This window comes from Callithrix jacchus, chromosome X, assembly GCF_049354715.1.
Source record: "Callithrix jacchus isolate 240 chromosome X, calJac240_pri, whole genome shotgun sequence".
Lineage (NCBI taxonomy): Eukaryota > Metazoa > Chordata > Mammalia > Primates > Cebidae > Callithrix > Callithrix jacchus.
The window spans coordinates 22,397,246-22,419,634 of NC_133524.1; the positions used below are offsets into that span (position 1 = coordinate 22,397,246).

The 22,389-nt window shown below is 39.6% G+C and overlaps 2 protein-coding genes across 3 annotated transcripts in view; both read left to right on the forward strand.

The window, feature by feature from the left end:
- MBTPS2 (membrane bound transcription factor peptidase, site 2) overlaps window positions 1-22,389 on the forward strand; it is a 47,270-nt gene that overhangs the window by 16,948 nt on the left and 7,933 nt on the right. The window contains exons 6-7 of one of the 2 annotated variants that reach the window (XM_002762713.8): window positions 13,727-13,845; window positions 14,763-14,943. The exons of the other annotated variant lie outside the window; for it this stretch is intronic. Of the exons in view, the coding sequence (XP_002762759.2) occupies window positions 13,727-13,845; window positions 14,763-14,943 (300 nt within the window). The remainder of the gene's footprint in view (window positions 1-13,726; window positions 13,846-14,762; window positions 14,944-22,389) is intronic. 2 annotated transcript variants of the gene reach the window in all.
- Window positions 587-3,343, forward strand: YY2 (YY2 transcription factor). The gene has a single exon (XM_054251560.2). The coding sequence runs from the start codon at window positions 1,095-1,097 to the stop codon at window positions 2,196-2,198; it is 1,104 nt and encodes a 367-aa protein (XP_054107535.1). The 5' UTR covers window positions 587-1,094; the 3' UTR covers window positions 2,199-3,343.

Here is a 22,389-nt window from a genome sequence, read left to right on the forward strand (position 1 = left end):
CATGGGATTATTGCACCTAGCTAAGAATGCCCTTTCCTATGTGGAATTCCTTCATACCTTGAATGAAAAACTTTTCTTTTAAATTCCAGTTTAGTATAAACTTTCCAGATCACATAGAGAAGAAAACTAAGATTTTTTTCTTAAAGCCAAGTACAACAGTGATAAAACATCTGGTGAATACAACATCTGGTGAAGCACAAAACAACCTAACAGACTCATGGCCTATTAAGAATACAAGAGAGGTTGTAGATTAGGAAATCATTTGAATGTGATAAATATTTGCCATAGGGAAAAATTTATCTCAGAAGATATTGAGACAGTATTTAACAAAATTCAACATCCATTAATACTTTTAAAAAATCCTTAGTACAAGTAGGAATAGCTGCATATGTAATAATGGCATAACACTTAGCATTCCTATTAAAGGACAAGACAAGCAATTTTACTATCTACTATTACTGATATTAAATGTCATGTTAGTACAATTAAAGAAGAGAAAAAAGCATAAATATTAGGAGTAGGCTTTTTTTTGGCAGATACTGTCATATGGGATGGAAAGGAGGGGAAGACATGAAAATCAACTGAAATGAAATACATTAAAAAATCAGTAAAGAACCTGTTTACGAAGTATTTGAACAACAATAGCTGGACGGGGCCACAGGGTGACGCACCTGAGCACTTTGGCATGTGCGTGGGTGCGTGGGTACGTGGGCATGTACGTGAGTACGTGGGCACGTGCACGTGCTTTCACGGAAGCGCACTGTATGCACAGGCGCATGCGCGTGGCTATCCCAGAAGCACCTGGGCCTTCCGCCTCAACGCTCGCTCGTGCCTTCTTCAGACTGGCTCCTTCCTCAGACTCGCGGGTTTTTCTCAGACTCGCGCCTTCCTCAGACTCCTGCTTTCCTCAGACTCGCGCCTTTCTCGGCAGCTCGCGCAGCTTTTCTCAGCAGTTGGCACCTCCTCGGCAGCTCGTGCCACCTTTCTCGGCAGTTTGCGCCTCACTCCCTTCAGCATTCTGTTTCCCACGGTCTTCTAGTTGACTACAAACTGCGGAGGAGCCAGTAGCTAAGGCTGCTACCTAACTCTCAACCATGGCCTCAAACGAAGATTTCTGCATCCCAGAAGACTCGGACATCCCGGTAGATCTCAAGGACATCATTGTGGAGCCCCTTTCTCTGGAGGACATTCCGATGGAGAGCATTGAGTACGAGGATATCACTGGCAGTTGGGTCCACGGTGGCCACAACCACCCGCCTCTGCTCGCGATGCAGCCGCTCTTCGGGAACACTGGCTATGGCAACCACGACCAGGAAATGATCATGGTGCAGACACAAGAGGAAGTGGTGAGCTACCGCAGTTCAGGCAGCGGGCCAGGCGACGACTCCAAGGACCAGTTGGTCATGCCGGCTAGCAGTGAAGATGGGCACTTCCAGCAGACCCTGACCTCTCTGGCAACCTCGGCGGCATTGACATCAACCCAGAGCCTCAGCAGAAAGCGCAGCAGAAAGCCCAGCAACAGCAGTGCCAACAGCACTGAGGCCACGCCGCCAGGCAGCCCCCCCGACGAGAGCAGCAATAAGTGGGAGCAGAAGCAAGTGCAGATCAAAACGCTCGGGGGTGAGTTTTCCCTGAATATGTGGTCCGCTAATGATAACGATGACAAAGGGAGGGTGGGGGAAGGCCGGCCCGATAACTCACCGGATTATTCCGAGTACTTGAAAGGGAAGAAACTTCCTCCCGAGGGATTACCAGGAATCGATCTCTCAGATCCCAAACAGCTGGCAGAATTTACTAAAATGAAGCCCAAAAGGTCCAAAGACGACCCCCCCAGAACAGTCCCTTGCGCTCATATTGGCTGCGGAAAGATGTTCAGGGATTATGGCGCCATGAGAAAACATCTCCACATCCACGGGCCCAGAGTCCACGTATGTGCAGAATGTGGCAAAGCTTTTATTGAGAGCTCAAAGCTGAAACGACATCAGCTGGTTCACACGGGCGAGAAACCCTTTCAGTGCACATTCGAAGGTTGCGGGAAACGCTTTTCCCTTGATTTCAATTTGCGCACACATGTGCGCATCCACACCGGCGACAAGCCCTTCGTGTGCCCTTTCGATATTTGCAATAGGAAATTCGCCCAGTCAACCAACCTGAAGACGCATATGTTAACACATGTGAAGAACAAAAGCAGCCAGTGAAAAAGAGCCCTCTCAGACTTGGGAGTCATCTTCCAGGCTTCCAGGACTGTGGTAGGGAATAAATATGCCTCTCAAAAAGTTTTATATGTTTTTCTAATAGTTTTTAAAAAACGAATGCTACACGTCAAGGTTTGTGTTTTCTTAGAGTAGTAAAAATGCAACTTAAAAGTTTTAAAAAAAAAAGTAAACTAAAAATGCAACTTAAAAGTTTAAAAAAAAAAGTAAACTTTGCCATAAGATAATATTGCCGGTCGGGCTCAGTGGCTCACGCCTGTAATCCCAGCACTTTGGGAGGCCGAGGCGGGTGGATCACGAGGTCAAAAGATCGAGACCATCCTGGTCAACAAGGTGAAACCCCGTCTCTACTAAAAATACAAAAATTAGCTGGGTGTGGTGGTGCGCACCTGTAATCCCAGTTACTCGGGAGGCTGAGGCAGGAGAATTGCTTGAACCCAGAAGGCGGAGGTTGCGGTGAGCCGAGATCTCGCCATTGCCCTCCAGTCTGGGTAACAAGAGTGAAACTCCGTCTCAAAAAAAAAAAAAGATAATATTGCTAAGATGCCGTAGCTTGTTCTGTAACAGTGTTTTTGTAAAGTTTGGTCCCAACAGGAGAAAAATTTGTGGACTTCACATCAAGAGACACTTCTTACAAACTGTTTAAAATGGGACTTTTCACATTCTTAGAAATAGGAAGTTCATTTATTGTTTACAATGTTTTAAAAATTTTTTTTTAATTTAAAATGTTCATGTTTATACTTTTAGGAATATGCTTAATGAGTCTGGTTTTTCTGGAGGTTGATAACTTTGGGAAAGATTTACATTAAAGGAGTGAACAATTATATGTATACACGAAATATTTTCCTGCTTAAAAAAGTTATATAGGTGTCGCTGGTTTTAATTTTGGTTGTATTCTTGGATGTTAACATTTTGCATTTTAGCTGTATTGGGTTATGTAGTATTGATATTAAGTGATTTAGTAGTACTACTTTAAATCTATTTTAGTCATTTTATTTTCCCCCAAATAGTACCAGATGTTGTTGTCTGCCTCTTCAATTAAAGTAGTGCCTAGTTGTAGAATATATTGTTTGTATATCCTGTCTAATAGAAAGAGCAAAATAAAATACCTTTTCTAAAGAAGGAAAAAAGTAGTTTGCCTGTATCGATATAGAAGCTAGAACTAAAGAAAAGGGGGAGGGTGCTACTGGTGGGTGGAGGGAGATCAGGAATTGCACTAAACATCCTATAATGCACAGACAGCCCCACAAAGTAAATAATTATTTGGCCAAAATGCCAATAGTGCCAGGTGCAGGGGCTCACGCCTGTAATCTCAGCACTTTGGGACGCTGAGGTAGGTGGATCGCTCGAGCTCAGGAGTTGGACATCAGCCTGGGCAACATGCCAAAACCCCATCTTTACCAAAAATATAAAAACTAGCTGGGTGTGGGGTACACACCTGTGGTCCTAGCTACTCAGGAATCTGAGGTGGGAGGATCACTGGAGCTGGGGAAGTCGAGACTGCAGTGAGCCGTAATTGAGCCACTGTACTCCAGCCTGAGTGACAGCAAGACCTTGTCTCAAAAAAAAAAAAAAAAAAAGGGCAGGGGATGCCAGCCACAGGGCTCCCGCCTGTAATCCCAGCACTGAGAGGCCGAGGTGGGTGGATCACTTGAGGTCAGGTATTCAAGACCAGCCTGTCCAACATAATGAAACCACTCCCTACTACTGAAAATTAGCCAGAGATGGTGGCATAGCACCTGTATTCCCAGCTACTTGGGAGGCTGAGGCAGGAGAATCACTTAAACCTGGGAGGCGGAGGTTGCAGTGAGCTAAGATAATGCCACTGTACACCAGCCTGGGTGACAGAGTGAGACTCCGTCTCAAAAAAAAAAAAAAAATGCCAATAGGGTCCCTGTTAAGAAACCTTGCTGTAAAAAAAGTACAAGTTTTTAACAAAGATTCCAGAGGTATGCAGTACTTATAAACAAATCATTAATGGACAAGAGGTTGTTTACATGAAGGAAATGTGTGTGCTCCACCACCCTCATTTCCACTTAACCAGCATGGATAAATCCAGAATCAGAGGGGTGATCTGGTACTAGCTACATGCCTGACAACAGATAAGAGACTACACAGGGAGTCAAGGAATCAGTGTTGCTGAGTATCTCGGCTTTTATTCATTTGTTCATGTCTTGTTTCTGTGGCTAGCAACTGGGCTGGGGTTGGGTGGGGTGGGGGGAATTCATAGTGGTATCCTAAATAAGTTTCCCCAGAGTAAATTCCTGTGCATCAAAGGATTAGGTTTTTTGTTTGTTTTAATTTTGTTAATGAAGCTATGAAAGTTGTCACCAGGCTGGACAGGCTGGAGTGTAGTGGCACGATCTGGGCCCACTGCAACCTTCGCCTCCTGGGTTCAAGCAATTCCCCTGCCTCAGCCTCCTGAGTAGCTGGAAGTACAGGCACATGCCCCCATGCCCAGCTAATTTTTTGTATTTTAGTAGAGATGAGGTTTCACCATGTTGGCCAGGATGGTCTCAATCTGACCTCATGATCCACCCGCCTTGGCCTCCCGAAGTGCTTGGGATTACAGGTGTGAGCCACTGCGCCCGGCCAAATATCTTCTATAATCCTTAAGTGGGAAACGCTTAATACAAGGAAATATTTGATCACACAAAAATTTAAAGTATCTAAGTCAGGTGCAGTGGCTCACGCCTATAATCCCAGCACTTTGGGAGGCTGACGCCGGTGGATCACTAGGTCAACAGATCGAGACCATCCTGGTCAACAAGATGAAACCCCATCTCTACTAAAAATGCAAAAATTAGCTGGGCATGGCAGTGTGCGCCTGTAGTCCCAGCTACTCGGGAGGCTGAGGCAGGAGAATTGCTTGAACCCAGGAGGCGGAGGTTGCGGTGAGCCGAGGTCGCGCCATTGCACTCCAGTCTGGGTAACAAGAGCGAAACTCCGTCTCAAAAAAAAAATAAAATAAAATTTAAAGTATCTATACAGGCAAAATGACAAACCACACCAAACAACAAACCGGGAAGATATAATTATAATACTTGTTACGAAGGACCAAATTCCTCAATGTATGGATTATAAATAATACCATACTTATTTACAAATTAGTAAATAAGACAATCAAAAAATAAGCAAAGATGTAAACAGGCAATGGAGAGGAATAAGTAGCTCTCAAGAAAATGGGCTTTCATTTTTCACCCAGAAGACTGGCAAAGAGTAAAATTATAATAGCATCCAGTGTCATTCAGAGAGTGGAAAAATGTCAATTATGAAAGTATAAATTAATGCAAACTCATTGGAGGTCAACTTTAACATACATATTTTTGACCCAACATTTCCATTTCTAGGTAATTTTTCATACCCTTGAGATGCATACTTAACTAGATGACTAACAATGTAAGCAAAGCTGTGTATTGCAGTATTATATGAAAAGGTTAAAACAACCTAAGTAATTAATGGTAAGAAACCTTATAAATAAATTGATACTTTAATAAAAATTGATTACTCTGTAGCAGTTATAATGGGATTGATATGAATAAACTGATATGAAAAAAGTCCAAAATATATAAATTAAAAGGCAAAATAGGGTGTGATGGCTCACACCTGTAATCCCAGAATTTTAGGAGGCTGAGGTGGGAGTTTAAGGCTGCCATGAGCTGTGATTGCAGCACTGCACTCCAACCTGGGCAACAGAGCAAGACTGTCTCTTTTTTTTTAAATCCGCAAAAAAGCAAAATATAGTATAATAATTTGATACCATTGGTGTTTTTAAATGATGTATCTGTATATAATAGAAAAGATCATTTACCTAATAAGTTCTAGACCATACTTTGTCTGGGTATTTCTAGAAGTTAACAATTTACAACACTTCAAAAATTTAAAGCTGGGCGTAGTGGCTCATACCTGTAATCCCAGCACTTTGGGAGGCCAAAGCAGGCAGATCACAAGGTCAAGAGATTGAGACCATCCTGGCCAACATGGTGAAACCCCATCTCTACTAAAAATACAAAAATTAGCTGGGTGTGGTGATGCTCACCTGTCATCCCAGCTACTCGGGAAGCTGAGGCAGGAGAATCACTTGAACCCAGAAGGCGGAAGTTGCAGTGAGCCGAGATCGTGCCACTGCACTCCAGCCTGGTTACAGAACAAGACTTCATCTCAAAAAAAAAAAAAAAAAAATTAAAAAGGAACATTTTACAGTATGTATACGTTACATGGAACATGTGTTATCTAGGTATCTGGCTGCTCTAATAGCTAAAAATAAGTGGCATAAACTCTCAAAACATTCCAAATGTAAGTATTTCAGTGCTGATGGAATAACTCTGTGATTTGGGGACACAGGCTCTGTCTTGTTAGCTCTGCTATTCCTAACATGCAGCTTCTGTGTCATGGACTTAAATCCAGCTCCATCTCAGCTGTATTACAGCCCACAGGACAGGGTTGTCTTTATCACATCCTGGTGCTAGTAGTGCCCATACCCTGCCCCGTAAGAAAAACTGCAGTAGAAAAAAGAAAGACTAGGTATGGGGGAAGGAGTTACTAGTGGTGTGTGAAGTGAATGTTTAACATCTGGCTCTGGAGGACTAGGATGGGGAGCTCTGATGATAGCATTTGCCGGTTTTTGTGGTGTTAAGTAGTCCCACTATGGTCAGTTTCAAGCTGCAAACCTATACTTCCTGAAGGAGGAATTAGGAAGAAATGCACAGTTAGCTCTGGCAAGCTGGTAAGAGCAGACTTCAGCAAACCACAGAGTTCATATAGCCATCTCTGCCATAGGTTAGGATATAAGATGCTAAGGGGAAAAAAAGAGTTTAAAAAATATAAAACCGGGCCAGGTGCGGTGGCTAACGCCTGTAATCCCAGCACTTTGGGAGGCCAAGGCAGGTGGATCACCTGAGGTCAGGAGTTCGAGACCAGCCTGGCCAACATGGAGAAACCCTGTCTCATTAATAAAATATATATATGCATGTGTGTGTGTGTGTGTGTGTGTGTATGTATATAAAACCGGCTGATGCGATGGCTCACCCCTGTAATCTCAGCACTTTAGAAGGTGGAGGCAAGAGGATGTCTTGAGCAAAACAGTGAAACACCCGTCTCTCCAAAAAAAAAAAAAAAAACTCCCAAGCATGGTGGCACACACCTGTAGTCCCAGCTACTTAGAACGCTGAGGCAGGAGAATTGTGTGAGCCCAGGAGGTGGAGGTTGCAGTGAGCTGAGATCACACCATTGCACACCATCATGGGCAACAGAGTGAGACTGTCTCAATAATAAAAATTTAAATTAAAAAACATTTAAAAACTATAAAAGTGTCTTGAAAAAAGTTATTAGAAAACTTGCTGATTTGTACTCTTGAATAAATTATTACACATGTATACTCATGCATGCTGGTGTAGGCAGAGAAAATCTGAGTAATAAATGGAAAATGGTAACAGTATGTTTACTGTGAGTCATGGGGCTGGTGGTTGAGAAATGGTATTTAGGAAAGATAACTTTTACTTTTTATTACGTCTATATCATTTGGAATTTTTATAGTCAGCTTGTATTTTTTAGTAATTTTTTAAAAGCCAATTAAATACTTTTAAATTAATTTCATATTAGGGTTAAAATGTACTGAGACTTCTTTTTTCTTAAAATTGGTGCCTAATGTACAAAACTAAGACTAAAGGAAGCTATATATCCCCACCAAGGGTCCACACACCTCTTTCCTTTTTTTTGAGATGGAATTTCACTCTTGTTGCCCAGTCTGGAGCGTGATCTCGGCTCACTGCAACATCCACCTCCCAGGTGCAAGCAGTTCTCCTGCCTCAGCCTCCCCAATAGCTGGGATTACAGGCATGTGTCACCAACCCAGCTAATTTTATATTTTTAGTAGAAATGGGGTTTCTCCATTGTTGGTCAGGCTGGGCTCAAACTCCCAACCTCAAGTGATCCACCCACCTTGGCCTCCCAAAGTGCTGGGATTACAGGCATGAACCACCACACCCAGCCCCACCTATTTCAGAGCTTATTAACTGATATAGAACTAACTAGTCCTGCTATTCCAAACATCATGTAGCCCATCAACCTCTCATTCCCAATTGTGAGTTGTCAGCCTAGTAGACAACTAAACAGCTCTGCCCTGCTTTCTTTCCCAAGCAAGAAGGCAAGGTTAGGGGTGGGAAGAAGATGCTTATCTTGCCTTGAAGTCAAGATGGACAAATTCAAAGATTTGGACTTGTATGTAATAAGAAGAGTTTAGTATCTTATTCCCTGCTAAATGTTTGTTGAGCTGTAAGCTCACCCTGGTGTAGCCATCAAAGTGGAAGACAACATGGGAAACCTGTGTGTTCTCCAAAGTTTAGGGATGTACATAAATTATGTATTTAGAGGTAGAGAGAAATACATGTATGCCCTCTTCCTACTTTATTGGCTTTTTTTTTTTTTTGAGACGGAGTCTCACTCTGTTGCCCAGGCTAGAGTGCAATGACGTGATCTCAGCCCCCTGGGTTCAAGTGATTCTCCTGCCTCAGCCTCCCAAGTGGCCAGGGTTACAGGCACCCACCACTGTGCCTGGCTAATTTTTTGTTTTTAGTAGAGACGGGGTTTCACTATGTTGGCCAGGCTGGTCTCGAACTGACCTCATGATCCGCCCGTTTTGGCCTCCTAGGGTGCTGAGATTACAGGCGTGAGCCACCACGCCCAGCCCTACTTTGTTGGTTTTAAATTTAGGAATATAATTTCATTGCTTCTAAAATGTCTTCCCACTTCCATGTAAAAAGTCCAGGGCGTTACTTAAATTTTGTTTTTTTGTTTTGTTTGTTTGTTTGTTTGTTTTGTTTTTTTGAGATGGAATTTTTCTCTTGTTGCCCTGGCTGGAGTGCAATGGCATGATCTTGGCTTACTGTAACCTCCGCTTCCTGGGTTCAAGTGATTCTTCTGCCTCAGCCTCCCAAGTAGCTGGGTTTACAGGTGCTTGCCATCACACCCAGCTAATTTTTTTTTGTATTTTTAGTAGAGACAGGGTTTCACCACGTTGGCCAGGCTAGTCTCGAACTCCTGACCTCAGGTGATCCACCGCCTCGGCCTCCCAATAAATCTAGTTTTATAATGCTGCTTTTAAAGAGTTGCCTATATGTAGGCCAGGTGCAGTGACTCACGCTTGTAATCCTGTAGGGTCCAGCCCTACAGGATCCTGTGAGCCCCTCTCTACAGGTGTGGAGATGAGAAACTGTGGAAATAAAAGACGTAAGACACCAAGAAAGAGAAAACAGAGTTTGGGCATGGAGTCCGGCTGTGGCCCCGAGTGCCTGGACACTCTGACTTTTATTGAGTACAAAGCAGGGGGCAGGGTAAGTAGGGTGAGATAATGGTGGTCACTGATAGGGTCAGGTAAATCGCGTGTCTTGGGGATAGGGGGCCCAGGTCTTTCAAGTAGCCGAAGCAAGGAGAAAACTTAATGTATCAGCACTTTTCTCATACTTGTCAAGAAAGAACAAAGACATTAAGATTTAAGTAACTATGACTGATTCTTATCTTTTAAGAAAAAGAGTAACCAGGTGCAGAAGCGGAGCGTGAGAGTGGACATGGAACATGACCACTGAAGCACATCATCACATAGAGACAGTTAAGCCCCTGGATGTCAGCAGACATCCAACAGCTGTCGCACCTACCACAAGAGCATGGGGAAGCGGAGTTTTCTCCTAACACCTACCACAAGAGCATGGAGAAGCAGAGTTTTCTCCTAACTCCCCCGAGGAAGGAGACGTCTCGGACATTTTGGACGTCTCCTTCCCTAGCTGGCTAAGCAGCGGGCGCTTTCCCAGGTCTGGCGCTGCTACACAGCTGAGGGGCCTTCCAGCAGCCTTTATGCGGGAGTGACAGAGGGCTTAGAGCATCTTGCCTTAGGATCACTTTGTTCACGTTGTCACCTCAGTTCCGTGCTTCATAACCCAATAATCATTGGTAAGATTAAAAGATTATATTGAGTATATATATATATATATATATATATATATATATATATTTCTGTGATTACATATGAATATGTGATTATTCATGATTATATATATAGGAATAACTAGGTAACTATATCTAGTTCTTTTTTAGTGCTATATTCATATGGGAACAGGCTGAGGCTTCAGACCCTTGCCTCGGCACTTGTAGGGTCTCCCACAGGATCTACCCCCGGCATAATCCCAACACTTTGGGAGGCTGAGGCAGGCTGGTCACTTGAACTCAGGAGTTTGAGACCAGTCAAGGCATCATAGCAAGACTCTGTCTCTACTAAAAATACAAAAACTTAGCTAGGCATGGTGGTGCACGCCTGTGGTCTCAGCCTCTCAGGAAGCTGAGGTGGGAGGATGGCTTGAGCCTGGGGTTAGAGGTTGCAGTGAGCCAAGATCGCACCACTGCAGTCCAGCCTGGCGGGATGACAAAGTGAGAACCCTGTCTCAAAAATAAAATAAGTTGCATATGTAATAGTTTTTTACTTTTTTCTTTTCTTTCTTTTTTTTTTTTTTTTTTCTGAGACAGGTATCACCCTGTCACCCAGGCTGGAGGGCAGTGGTACAACCACAGCTCACTGTAGCTTTGACCTCCTGAGTTCAAGTGATCCTCCCACATCTCAGTCTCCCAAGTAGCTGGCACCACAGGCGTGCACCATCACACCCAGCTAATTTTTGCATTTTTTATAGAGAGGCAGGTCTTGCCATGTTGCCCAGTCTGGTCTCGAACTCCTGGGTTCAAGCAATCCACCTGCCTACACCTCCCAAAGTGCTGGCATTACAGGCATGAGCTACCACACCGGGCTATTTCTTTTTTAAAAAAACAATGAAATACACACTGATTTTGAAAAGAAAAAGCCACTAAACATATGTCTGAGATTTGGTGGCGAAAAAGAGAGATGAGATTGGATACTAAATGAAAGTGTTTAAATTTTGAATTTTGGTATAAAGCATTTTTAGAAGAGGGATTAAACAATACCTGCTGTCTGGTCCCAAGTGAAGAGTAGATTGCTTAAAAAAAAAATTATCAGCCGGGCGCAGTGGCTCATGCTTGTAATCCATAGCTCTCTGGGAGGCTGAGGAGGGCAGATCACAAGGTCGGGAGTTGGAGACCAGCCTGACCAACACAGTGAAACCCCATCTTTATTAAAAATATAAAAATTAGCTGGGGGTAATGGTGGGCGCCTATAATCCTAGCTACTCGGGAGGCTGAGGCATGAGAATTGCTTGAACCCAGGAGGCAGAGGTTGCAGTGAGTCGAGATTGCACCACTGTACTCGAGCCTGGGTAACAAGGGTGAGACTCTGTGTCAAAAAAAAAAAAATATATATATATATATATGCTTTGTTGCTAAAAATCCCTGGAAGTAAAATTTGACCTTTCTGGTTCCATGCTTAAATGTTTTTAAATCCTTCTTAAATATTGAAAACTCTGTTCTTATTTATATAAGCCTGTTGTAAGTTTATTTGAGGGCAAAGTAAAAAACATTGGTGACTGTAAAAGTGATGCTGTGATTACAGTAAGCTGGAATTTAAACTTAGAACACAGTGTAAGCCTTGCCAAGTTGATAGTTTACATTCTTTCAGCTATAACTACTCTGGGTTATTCAAGGAATAATGAGTTGTTATTTTACTTATTCAGTCATCTGGTGACCTGTAAATCATTTCTGTGTGTTAGAGAATTAAGGTAGTAGTGTTTTCTTTTTAATTGCAAACCACATTAAGCATAAGTAGGGCTCAATTGAGGTAACCGTTAGCCCCACTTAATAATAATCACTATGGGTACCTTGCTGCCTTGATCACAACCATAGATTTCCTCTCCCTTGACCCATGATATATATATATTTTTGAGACAGAGTTTTGCTCTGTCACCTAGGCTGGTCTCAAACTCCTGGTCTCAAGTGATCTTCCCACCTTGGCCTCCCAAAGTGCTAGGATTACAGGCGTGAGCCGCTGTACCCAGCCCCATATTTTTAAAACCTGAGTCACCCGTATTCTGACTTTTCTACTGTTGCCCCAGTCTCACTGCTTAGTATATAAACCAGAATAAAGGTGGTCCTCACTTCTATCTAAGCCCTACTGTTGTGGATTTAGAGAAAATACAAATCTGTACTGAGAGATGTAGAAGTTTTGAATAAACAGAGATGCCATGTTCCTATGTCGGAAATGTAAAAGTGTGGATTTATCCCTAGTTATTGCAGTCTTTGTATTGACATTAGAAATCCTAATTTGGGACGCTCACACCTGTAATCCTAGCACTTTGGGAGGCTGAGGCGGGCAGATTACCTGAGGTCAGGAGTTTAGGACCAGCCTGGCCAACATGGTGAAACCCTGTCTCTACTAAAAATACAACAAAATTAGCCAGGCGTGGTGGCAGGCGCCTGCAGTCCCAGCTACTCAGGAGGCTGAGGCAGAGGTTACAGGGAACTGAGATTCTGCCATTGGGCAACAGAGCGAGACTCTGTTTCAAAAAAAAAAGAACGAAAGAAAGAAAGAAATCCTAATTTGAATAATATTTGGTGGTTGTCAAAATGATGCTCAAATTTATCAGAAAGGTTAAGAGGGAAGTAATGAAAATAAACCAATTGGAAGTATTTATTTACTAAACACTGAAATATTAACCACTAGCGGCAGCTTTATTGTCACGGGAATAGTGGAAAAGAATGGAAAATGCAGAAGCAAGCCAAAGAACAGATGAAAATGTAGTGTAAATTAAAAGTTGCATTTAATTTAGTAGAGAAAGAATGCATTACTCAGTAATTATTAGCTAAACATTTGAATAAAATTAATTACATTTATCAGTCACACCATACAGAAAAATAAATTCCAAATGGTAAAATATTTAAATGTAAAAATAAAACTATTTAAAACCATCCTTTCCCACAAAAACAGTGATTACTTACATAATGTTAGGAGTGAGAAAGTCTTCCTTTGCATAGCTGCAAAGGTCAAATATATGATGGAAAAGATTTGTGAATTTGACTATGTAAATTTTAGGGTTTTTTAAAAAAAAATAACATCAGTTTTCTTATGATTTGTTGCTTTCTACTCCGTGATATGATGTAAAATACATGCTCGGTTTGTTCCACCAGTATTATTCTGCATAACAGTTTCTTAAAACAACCTCCTTTTGCCAAATGCCGTTTGAGTTTCTGTACCCCTGTTAAGCAAGAATTTTTTTAATTTGAATGTATTAGAGATTTCTTTCAAAGATCACAAATATGTTTCAAGTAGTGATATATACATTTTCTGAAAAGACGGTATAGTTAATTCTGTCAGTATGAAATCATATCAGCATGTGGTCTTCCTAGTGTGGTATTAACATGCCTGTTTTAGATTTCAGTGTCTGAAATGAAAGTGACTTCTAATTGAACATCTGTCTGCTCTACTAATAAGCAGATATTTTTGCCTCATTGCTTCTTCTGATCACTTTCTTAATTTATCAGAATGCCCAAGTGTTGTGAGGTCGAGCTACTTACATCATTCCTGCCCCTGGTTGAGCTTACTGCTTTTTTCTTTCTCTTTCCAGGTATCTGGCATAATTTTGTCCTTGCACTCTTGGGTATTTTAGCTCTTGTTCTCCTTCCAGTAATTCTCTTACCATTTTACTACACTGGAGTTGGGGTGCTCATCACTGAAGTTGCTGAGGTAAATAATGGATTACTCAGGGCATTCTTTCATCAGATGTTGTGGTGTAATACTTAGCATTTAATCAGGAAATTTTATTCAAGATCTCTTCATATATAAAATACTCAGTTTCTTCTGAAGAACTTACTGTAATCCTTTCAAATCTAACAAATAATGTTGGGAAACACATTGCATTTTTAAAGTTTCATGAAAATTGTTTTTGTCCTGATGCTATACTTACAAAGATCGTATCAAGATTTTCTACCTGTAGTTTATTAGTAAAATGCATCATTTACCTTTACCATTTATTTTTATATCTCTGCTTTTGAGTCAAATGTCTTTACGCCTCCTAAGTAGTAAGAAAGATGAAACCCAGGTCATCCAGCTGTAACATTTCATAGGGGTTTAAGTTAATCTCTTCAACTCTGTATTTCAGTCTCTTAGACAGTAACTGCTATGATGGTATCAAATCTTCTATTCAGACATTAGGAAGAGGAAAATTACCTTTGTGAGCAATTGGCTTATATATACCTTTTACTGATGGTATTGTCTGCATATTCGGGATATGTAAGGACTTGTCTTATTGTTTTATGTGTTAAGGATATAGGAAAGGAAAGGCAGTCTAATGATAATTTCACCAAAAAAATTTTAATTACAGTTTTGGAAAAAATTTTATCATTTTAGTCTTAACAGTCAGCAAGCAAGTCAGTTTTTTTTTTCAGTTGTAAAAAAAATCAAGATCTTAGAGAATTTGGGAAAAGCAACTATAATTATTGGGTTTTATTTAATTTTCTAGGACTGTGTCTTGAATTCAAAGCTAGATTATTTTCTGCATTTAAAATATTCTACTTAATTAACTCAGGGTCTTTATCATTTGCTCAGATTAATCATAGCTTATCTTCATGTATTATCTGATTTGGTTTTACCCTCTTCCCAAGGACTCTCCTGCCATTGGACCCAGAGGCCTTTTTGTGGGAGACCTTGTCACCCATCTACAGGATTGTCCTGTTACTAATGTGCAAGATTGGAATGAATGTTTAGATACCATCGCCTATGAGCCCCAAATTGGTTACTGTATAAGTGCATCAACTTTACAGCAGTTAAGTTTCCCAGTTAGAGGTGTGTATATTTCCTCAATATAATATAATGCTTCAATTACCCGTACCTGCCATTCACTAATCCTTAGACCATGTCTATAGATTTATTCTCTTCTAATCTTTTTAAAGCAAATCAGTTAAGTAAATAGGTTCAAACTAATAGACATTTTTCTTGGTAAGTTGGATGCTAATATGTATGTTTCCTTTATGTATTGTTGTTGAACTTCTATTTTCATAATATCATATTTGACTTTTAGGACTCTAATACTTTCTGCTTTCAAAACACTTAAATTAATTCATAGCCGGGTACAATAGCTCATGCCTTTAATCCCAACACTTTGGGAGGCTGAGGTGGGCGGATCACTTGAGGTCAAGAGTTCATGACCAGCCTGGCCCACATGGTGAAACCCCATCTCTACTAAAAATACAAAAATTAGTGGGACATGGTGACGGGCACCTGTAATCCCAGCTACTCGGGAATCTGAGGCAGGATAATTGCTTGACCCTGGGAGGTGGAGATTACAGTGAGCCAAGATCGGGACACAGAGTGAGACTCTGTCTCAAAAAAAAAAACAATTCAGCATTGAAGGTCAATCATAACTAATTAGCTAATTCCAAAAATTAAATATCCCCAATATAATATTATCTTTATGTATGTCTATAGATATATTATAGTACTTTAATTTATACTTTTATAACTGAAAAGGGGAATATAAGTAATAAGAACCAGTTCTACTTTGCATAAGCTTATGTCAGAACAGATAAACAACTGTTAGTTAACAACTAAATGTATAAAAATCAAAGCATAAACATTCTGTATTCATATATTGTTAGCCCACCACAGGCATACAATAAGGAAGGATTAAAAGAAATAAAAGGAACTTGGCAAACAAAAAACCTATCTGGGATTTAGAAAAATTTCCCTTACTTCTTAAAAATTCCCTTAATACCTAAACTTAAACAGTTCTACTGGTAGCTGTGTGGATGTTGGCATGTCTGAATCTATCTAGAGTTATTTTATGTATTTTATGTGGCATGCATCCTAAGGAAGTTATCTTGGCTTCCAGAAATACCCTGTGAAGTCAGATATGTTGCTCTGTGCAGCAGATGACAGAGCTGAAGCAAATTTCTTCTCAAATCCTGCCAAACTTATTTTGAGTTCTTTCAGTTCTGAAAAATCAGCTTCCCAATTCTTTATGCAAAATCAGTTTCCTAATTCTTTATACAAAATCAGTTTCCCAATTCTTTATATAAAATCAGTTTCCCAATTCTTTATACAAAATCAGCTTCCAAATTCTTTATACAAAGTTGAAGGTGTTAGAAAATAGAAATTATGCTCACAAACTATATCCTGATACTTGTCCACATCTATTGCTGTAGGGAAATAAGACCAATAATCAAGAATAGTTTTACTAAAGTACTGTGTGCAACACAAAGTAGTAAGAACTGATTTTTTAAAAAACTTTTTAAGATTTACTCTTCCATGTATAACCCATTTGTAAGAACTTTTTTATTATCAAAAATGTTTAGATATACATAAAAGTCCCGAGAATAGTATAAACAAGCCTACATGTATCCTTCTGCCAGCTTTGGCAATTATTAACATTTTGCCAATTTTTTCATCTAAGCAGCCCACTTTTAGGGGAAGTATTTTAAAGTACATCCCAGGCAACCTATCATTTCATCCATAAACTTTCAGCCTGCCTTTAACAGATGATGACTTATTAAACATGAACACAATACTGTTATCATTCCTAACATAGTAACAGTAATTCCTGATATCTAGTTGGTATTCGGTTGTTTCTAATACTTTTTATTTTAGTTGATTTAAGTTAGGATGTCTTGTAAGACTCTTTTAATTTGTAACAATTCCCCTTGACCAGTTTTTGAAATGTCATTTTTGTTTTGAAGAAACTGAGTCATTTGTTTTGTTGAATTCCCTATATTCTGGTTTCTTTCTGGTTATATCTTATCCTCATCATGTCATTAACTTGTTCAGATGTCTTCCAGTTTTCTATAAACTGTTAATTAGGTCCATGGCCTTGATTAGATTCAGAATTCTTTTTTTTTTTTTTTTGGCAAACACACTTCATAAGTGGCACTTGGTACTTCCTGTGGCATCATATTGCATCTGGTATCTATTGTTCTCTGTTTTAATGATGTTAAGATTGTTCAGTGGACCAATCTGATTCTTTAAGGTTGAAATATTTATAAATTTTCCCCATTCTCAAGAGCCTCTTACCATCTTCCAAAACTTTTAAGATGACAGAAGTTCAATATATAATCCACAATGTGTTTTCCTTTAAAGAAATGATTCATTATTTCCTACTTCTTAAGTCCTTTATCATTATCTTCTGGTTTCTCTAAATTTGTAACGTAATATGTATTGAATTACAAAAACCAAAGTGACACCCTAGTTAAAGTTCTCTGCAGTAGGATTGTTTTACTTAAGATATCTGCATTTTCAGATGTTTAGGGTTTTATCTTTTTCCTGTCAGACAGACTGTAAATAAAAATTTTCCCTGAAATACTCAGAAACTTTCTTCTTATTAACTTTATTTCTCTGTTATGGATCATGTGCTATATTTTGGAGGTATTTGTTTAAATACCTAAAGCAGATATTACTCTTTCTACACTAAAATAAATCCAGAAGTAATTCTTTTTTTTATTTTGCCAAGCCTCCCAGCTCGAGAATAATTCTTCAATATGTATTTTGTCTCAGTATACATGTTAACTTTACATGATTACTATATCTGATAAATCTGTGCCTCTAAACTTTTGAAAATGGAGCATGTATACTTAGCCAGTTTAAAGGACTATTAATGTCTGTAAATGTCACTTAAAATATATACTAGGGCTGGTCTAAATGCAGTTGTGGTTACAATCAATTGATCACAACCAGTTACAGAATTATTTGTTCCGTCTCTACTCCCACAGCATCACTTGACTGGCCTTATAAAAAACATACTAGATTAATTTTGGTGGCCGGCTTAGCCATTAGGGCCATGGACATTTAAGAAAGCTATGGATTGATGGTATTTTAAATGTTTCTAGATAATTTTGTTATCCTTCATTATAAATAGGAATAAAAGTTATGGTCAGATATAGCAGTACAATGTGTCCAGTGATCCAAAAGTTATTTATGTTCAGTTTACAGTAGAGTTCAGTACATATAACTAAATGCTAAGAATTTATACCCCTTCAGAGCAATAAAGCCACCTTGGAAAGATAATACCCTGGAAGTGCTTGTAAACTGTCTCCACCAATAATCTCTAGCCTCTTATTTCATACCCTGTCTCGCCTAGATGCAGTATTAGATTTAAACTCTTTGAAGATTAAACGGCCTTTTGGGGAAACTCCAAGAAGAACACTGAGTGAGGGCTTAGAGCCCTTTGCACCTGGTATAGATCTCTGGTCTTACTCTGGGTCAGAATAGAAAACATGCACTCTTCCCCCATTCATACTGAAGCCTCTGCTTTTAGGATTGCTGATTGTTCATAGGCTACTCTGTGATTTAAATAGAACTGAAAGTTACAGACAATAACTAGCATGGATCTTTTGGGGGACTATTTTCCTAACAAGTACTTTGCATCTTCTCTCTTTATTTTGAGGGAGGTACTCCTCATTTCATGTATGCATAAAGCTAAATTCCTTTTTGATAAAAGCATTGAGTAAGAAAAGCTGTCCTTAGCAAGTCCAGCGTTTGAACTACATTTTAAGGTACACAAAACAGAATGCTAAGGCAACTGCTGCTTAAAATGAGGCTGTGAGCCCAGACTCAGGCATCTACCCTGAACAGTTTACATTCCTATTCAAAGGAGGTGAGGGTTTATTTCCTTACCTGCCTGGCAACAGAAATATTAAACTGTCTTACATATCTTTAACTGAAGTGAGAGAAGACCCTCCTTGACCCAGTTTAAGATAATAAAAGGAAAACTCTGGGAATCTTTTCAACAAACTTTGAGTAGTCAGATTGTTTTTATGTCCAAATTGCCCTAATATTTGAAAATTTAAAAAGGCTTTTTTTTGTCATTATGGGCATCAAATGATGGTTCAAGGTTTCTTTGCTGTCCTAAATTGAAGAGTAAGAGTTGTGTGTGTGTGTGTGTGTGTGTGTGTGTGTGTGTCCGTGTCCATGTGTATATTTTTTTAATTTTTATTTGTTTATTTATTTTTGAGACAAAGTCTGTCTCTGTCACCCAGGCTGGAATGCAGTGCTGTGATCTCGGCTCACAGCAACCTTTGCCTCCTAGGTTCATGTGATTCTCATGTTTCAGCCTCCCAAGTAGCTGGGATTACAGGAGCACCACCACACCTGGCTAATTTTTTTTGTATTTTTTAGTAGAGACAGGGTTTCACCATGTTGGCCAGGCTGTTCTCGAACTCCTAACCTCAGGTGATCCTCCTGCCTCAGCCTTCCAAAGTGCTAGGATTACAGGTACGAGCCACTGCACCTAGCCCTGTGTGTGTGTGTGTGTGTTTAACTACTTGTTACTAGGCAATGATGGCATAAAGTGAGCAATAGAAATAAGAATAAATAGGCTTGGTTCCCTGCCTTGGAGCCCTAGCTCTGTGTTATATATTTAACAAGCTAGGGTAAGAAAATTGTTCAGTTCATATTAGAGATATAGAGAGTGGTAGGCACTGGGAACTAGAGATTGAAAAAATCTCTTCTCTCCAGCTTTATTCCACAGTCACCTCTGGTCTAGACCATTGTTTGTAGACAGGACTATTTCTGTGATTATCCTAGGGCTCATCTTAGGGTACATTCACAATATACTGTACAAGTTCTCCCTGTAGTAAAATTATGAAACTCTTCTGGCCTTAAATTTTTCTGATTGTCTTCCCTACTGGGGATATTTAAGGGACAATTCTAATCTAGAGTTAAATTGAACCCAAAAATTCCCCTGGGGACACCCTATTGCAATCCTGAATACTCCTTCCAAAGTAGAATTGTAACTGTATTGGCCTCTCGTAACTGATAAAAGTACATGAAAGTAAAATTTATCTGCGTCGCACCCCCCCATCTTATAGATTAAGAATCAAGTCACAGAAACTGGTTAAGTAACTTGTTCTTTATGTGACACAGTAGAAAAGATTCTAAAATTAAATATGTTTAAGCCTACAACTTTTTTAAATGTCAATAGAGAAATATCAAGTGCACTTCTCACATGAAAACAAAATATTTAACTCTTTATTGGAAAATTCTGTATGTCAGAAGGTACTTAATCTTGTCAGGGAGGCCACCGCCATGGATTTCTATTTTGCTTAGAATAAATGCCACAAGAAGAAGCCCTAAACCAGAGTTTGCAAATTGGTGGTAGCCTCCAGGCCAAATCCAGTCTTAGCAGATGTATTTGCTTTGGCTGGCTCAGTGTTTTTTATTTTTTCATTGGCTGCCAGTGTTTAAACTTCAACGGACTTCACAGGAAGGTCCAGATTTCTGGTTTCTGTTGGAACAAAATGGAAGATCTATCGAATCTGGGCCCCAGATTGAGTGGCCTGACTGCTAATCCCCCTAGAACAGAAATGTGTTTTCGAGTTCATCACAGTCCCCACCACTTTTCGTTTTTTTTGTTTTTTTGTTTTTTTCATATGATCCACTTATTTATTTGGTACCTGCTTGGCCCATTTAAGCATTTATATTACCAAACATGCTGTACCGATAGCGATAATAAATTCTTGACTTCCAATTCCGTATTATACCCAGTCCTCTAAGAAAAGTTAGTAATTAAGCATCAGCTGTAAACATTTTAAGATCATTACTGGTACAAAGGCAAGTGGCATAGAACATCATTTAGGTATTCAATGTATATTGAGTAATCCACCTTATATACAACACTGAGAAACCTTTCCCTCAAGGAGCTCACAGTTTAGTTAGAAAAACAGACCATACCCACATTATTACAGTACAAGATGAAGTTGAAGTAATGACAGGCAATATTGGGAAATGACAGTCTTGACTGAGAAGATGAAGGCAGGTTTCACAGCATTAGCCCTTGAACTGGCTGTCAACAGTGAGTTTACTTTTAGGAGGTCAAGATGGACATGGACTTCAGCACCATCGAATAGAAGGTGGTCAAGGAACTGCCAGTAATTCAGTTTAGCAAGAGAATCATAAGAGATAAGGTAGTAAAAAAAAAAAAGTAGCCTAAATTTTAAGCTATGAATTTTAGACTTTATTTGGGAACAACACAGAGTCTAAAGCTTTGAATTAAAGAAATTACATTCTTGGAGTTATATATTGGAAGTTTAATCTGAAGCATTTAGCATGTAGGACACATTTGCATATGATAGCTAGGTAGAGAGCAAACAGACTTGTACAGGTCTGTTTAGATGGGTTAGGTAAGAAGTAATTGGTCTGTACTCAAGTGGGAATAGATAAGGAGAAAAATGAGGAGGAGGTAAAATTCCATGGGACTTGGCAATCTGATCAAAGAGAACACTGAGGGTTTTAGCTTGGATTGATTTTTCTAAAAAAAATTCCTAAACAACTGTTTACCTTATACTTTACCATTAGGGCTGACAAATGATTATTTGCTGTGGTTTGTCTGTGCCATTAGATGCTCATGGTCTGCTTTAATATTTTAAATACTCCTCACTCAAAATTAAATACCCATTCAGTTATGATAAGAAAACAGAACAGGCCAGGTGTAGTGACTCATGCCTGTAATCACAGTACTTTGGGAAGCCAAGGTAGGTGGATCACTTGAGACTAGGAGTTCAAGACCAGCCTAGCTAACATGGTGAAACCCCACTGCTACTAAAAATACAAAAAAATTAGCTGGACGTGGTGGCGCGTGCCTGTAATCCCAGCTACTCAGGAGGCTGAGGTGGAAGAATCACTTAAGAGGCAGAGGTTGCAGTGAGCCAAGGACACGCCACTGTATTCCAGACTGGGCGACAGAGTGAGACTCTGTCTCAAAAAAAGAAAGAAAACAAAATTACCCATGCAGCCAATCATCAGTTAGTTTCTTTTGCCTCTGTTTGGTTCTTTGCTATGTTTTGGCCAAGGAGCAAGAGTGACAGCATATTGCTAGAGGAAATCCAGTATAACCAATACAAAGATGTCTTCCTCAAACAATGGAGTAAAACAAAAAACTATTTTAAAATAAGCAAAAACTTTTGGCTGAAATACAAAATCTTTATAAAATTAAAATAACGTTGCATATCAACTAACATTTTCACGCTAAAGTGGTCCTGAAGGCACTCTTGTAATAGAAAAGCTTTTTGTAGTACTGAGAAACAGGGATAATTTGACTCAGAGTCTATTTTCATCAGCACATCTGAGTATGGCAGTTTATATTCAAGTTTCAAATTTAATTGGTCCTTGCCACCCATCAATTTATACTTTACCAGTTTGATGTGTTGGAATGCAGGTCAACAAATAAATACATGTCACCTGGGCGACAGAGCGAGACTCTATCTCAATTACTCACTTGTCAATCAATAAATAAATAGAACAGTG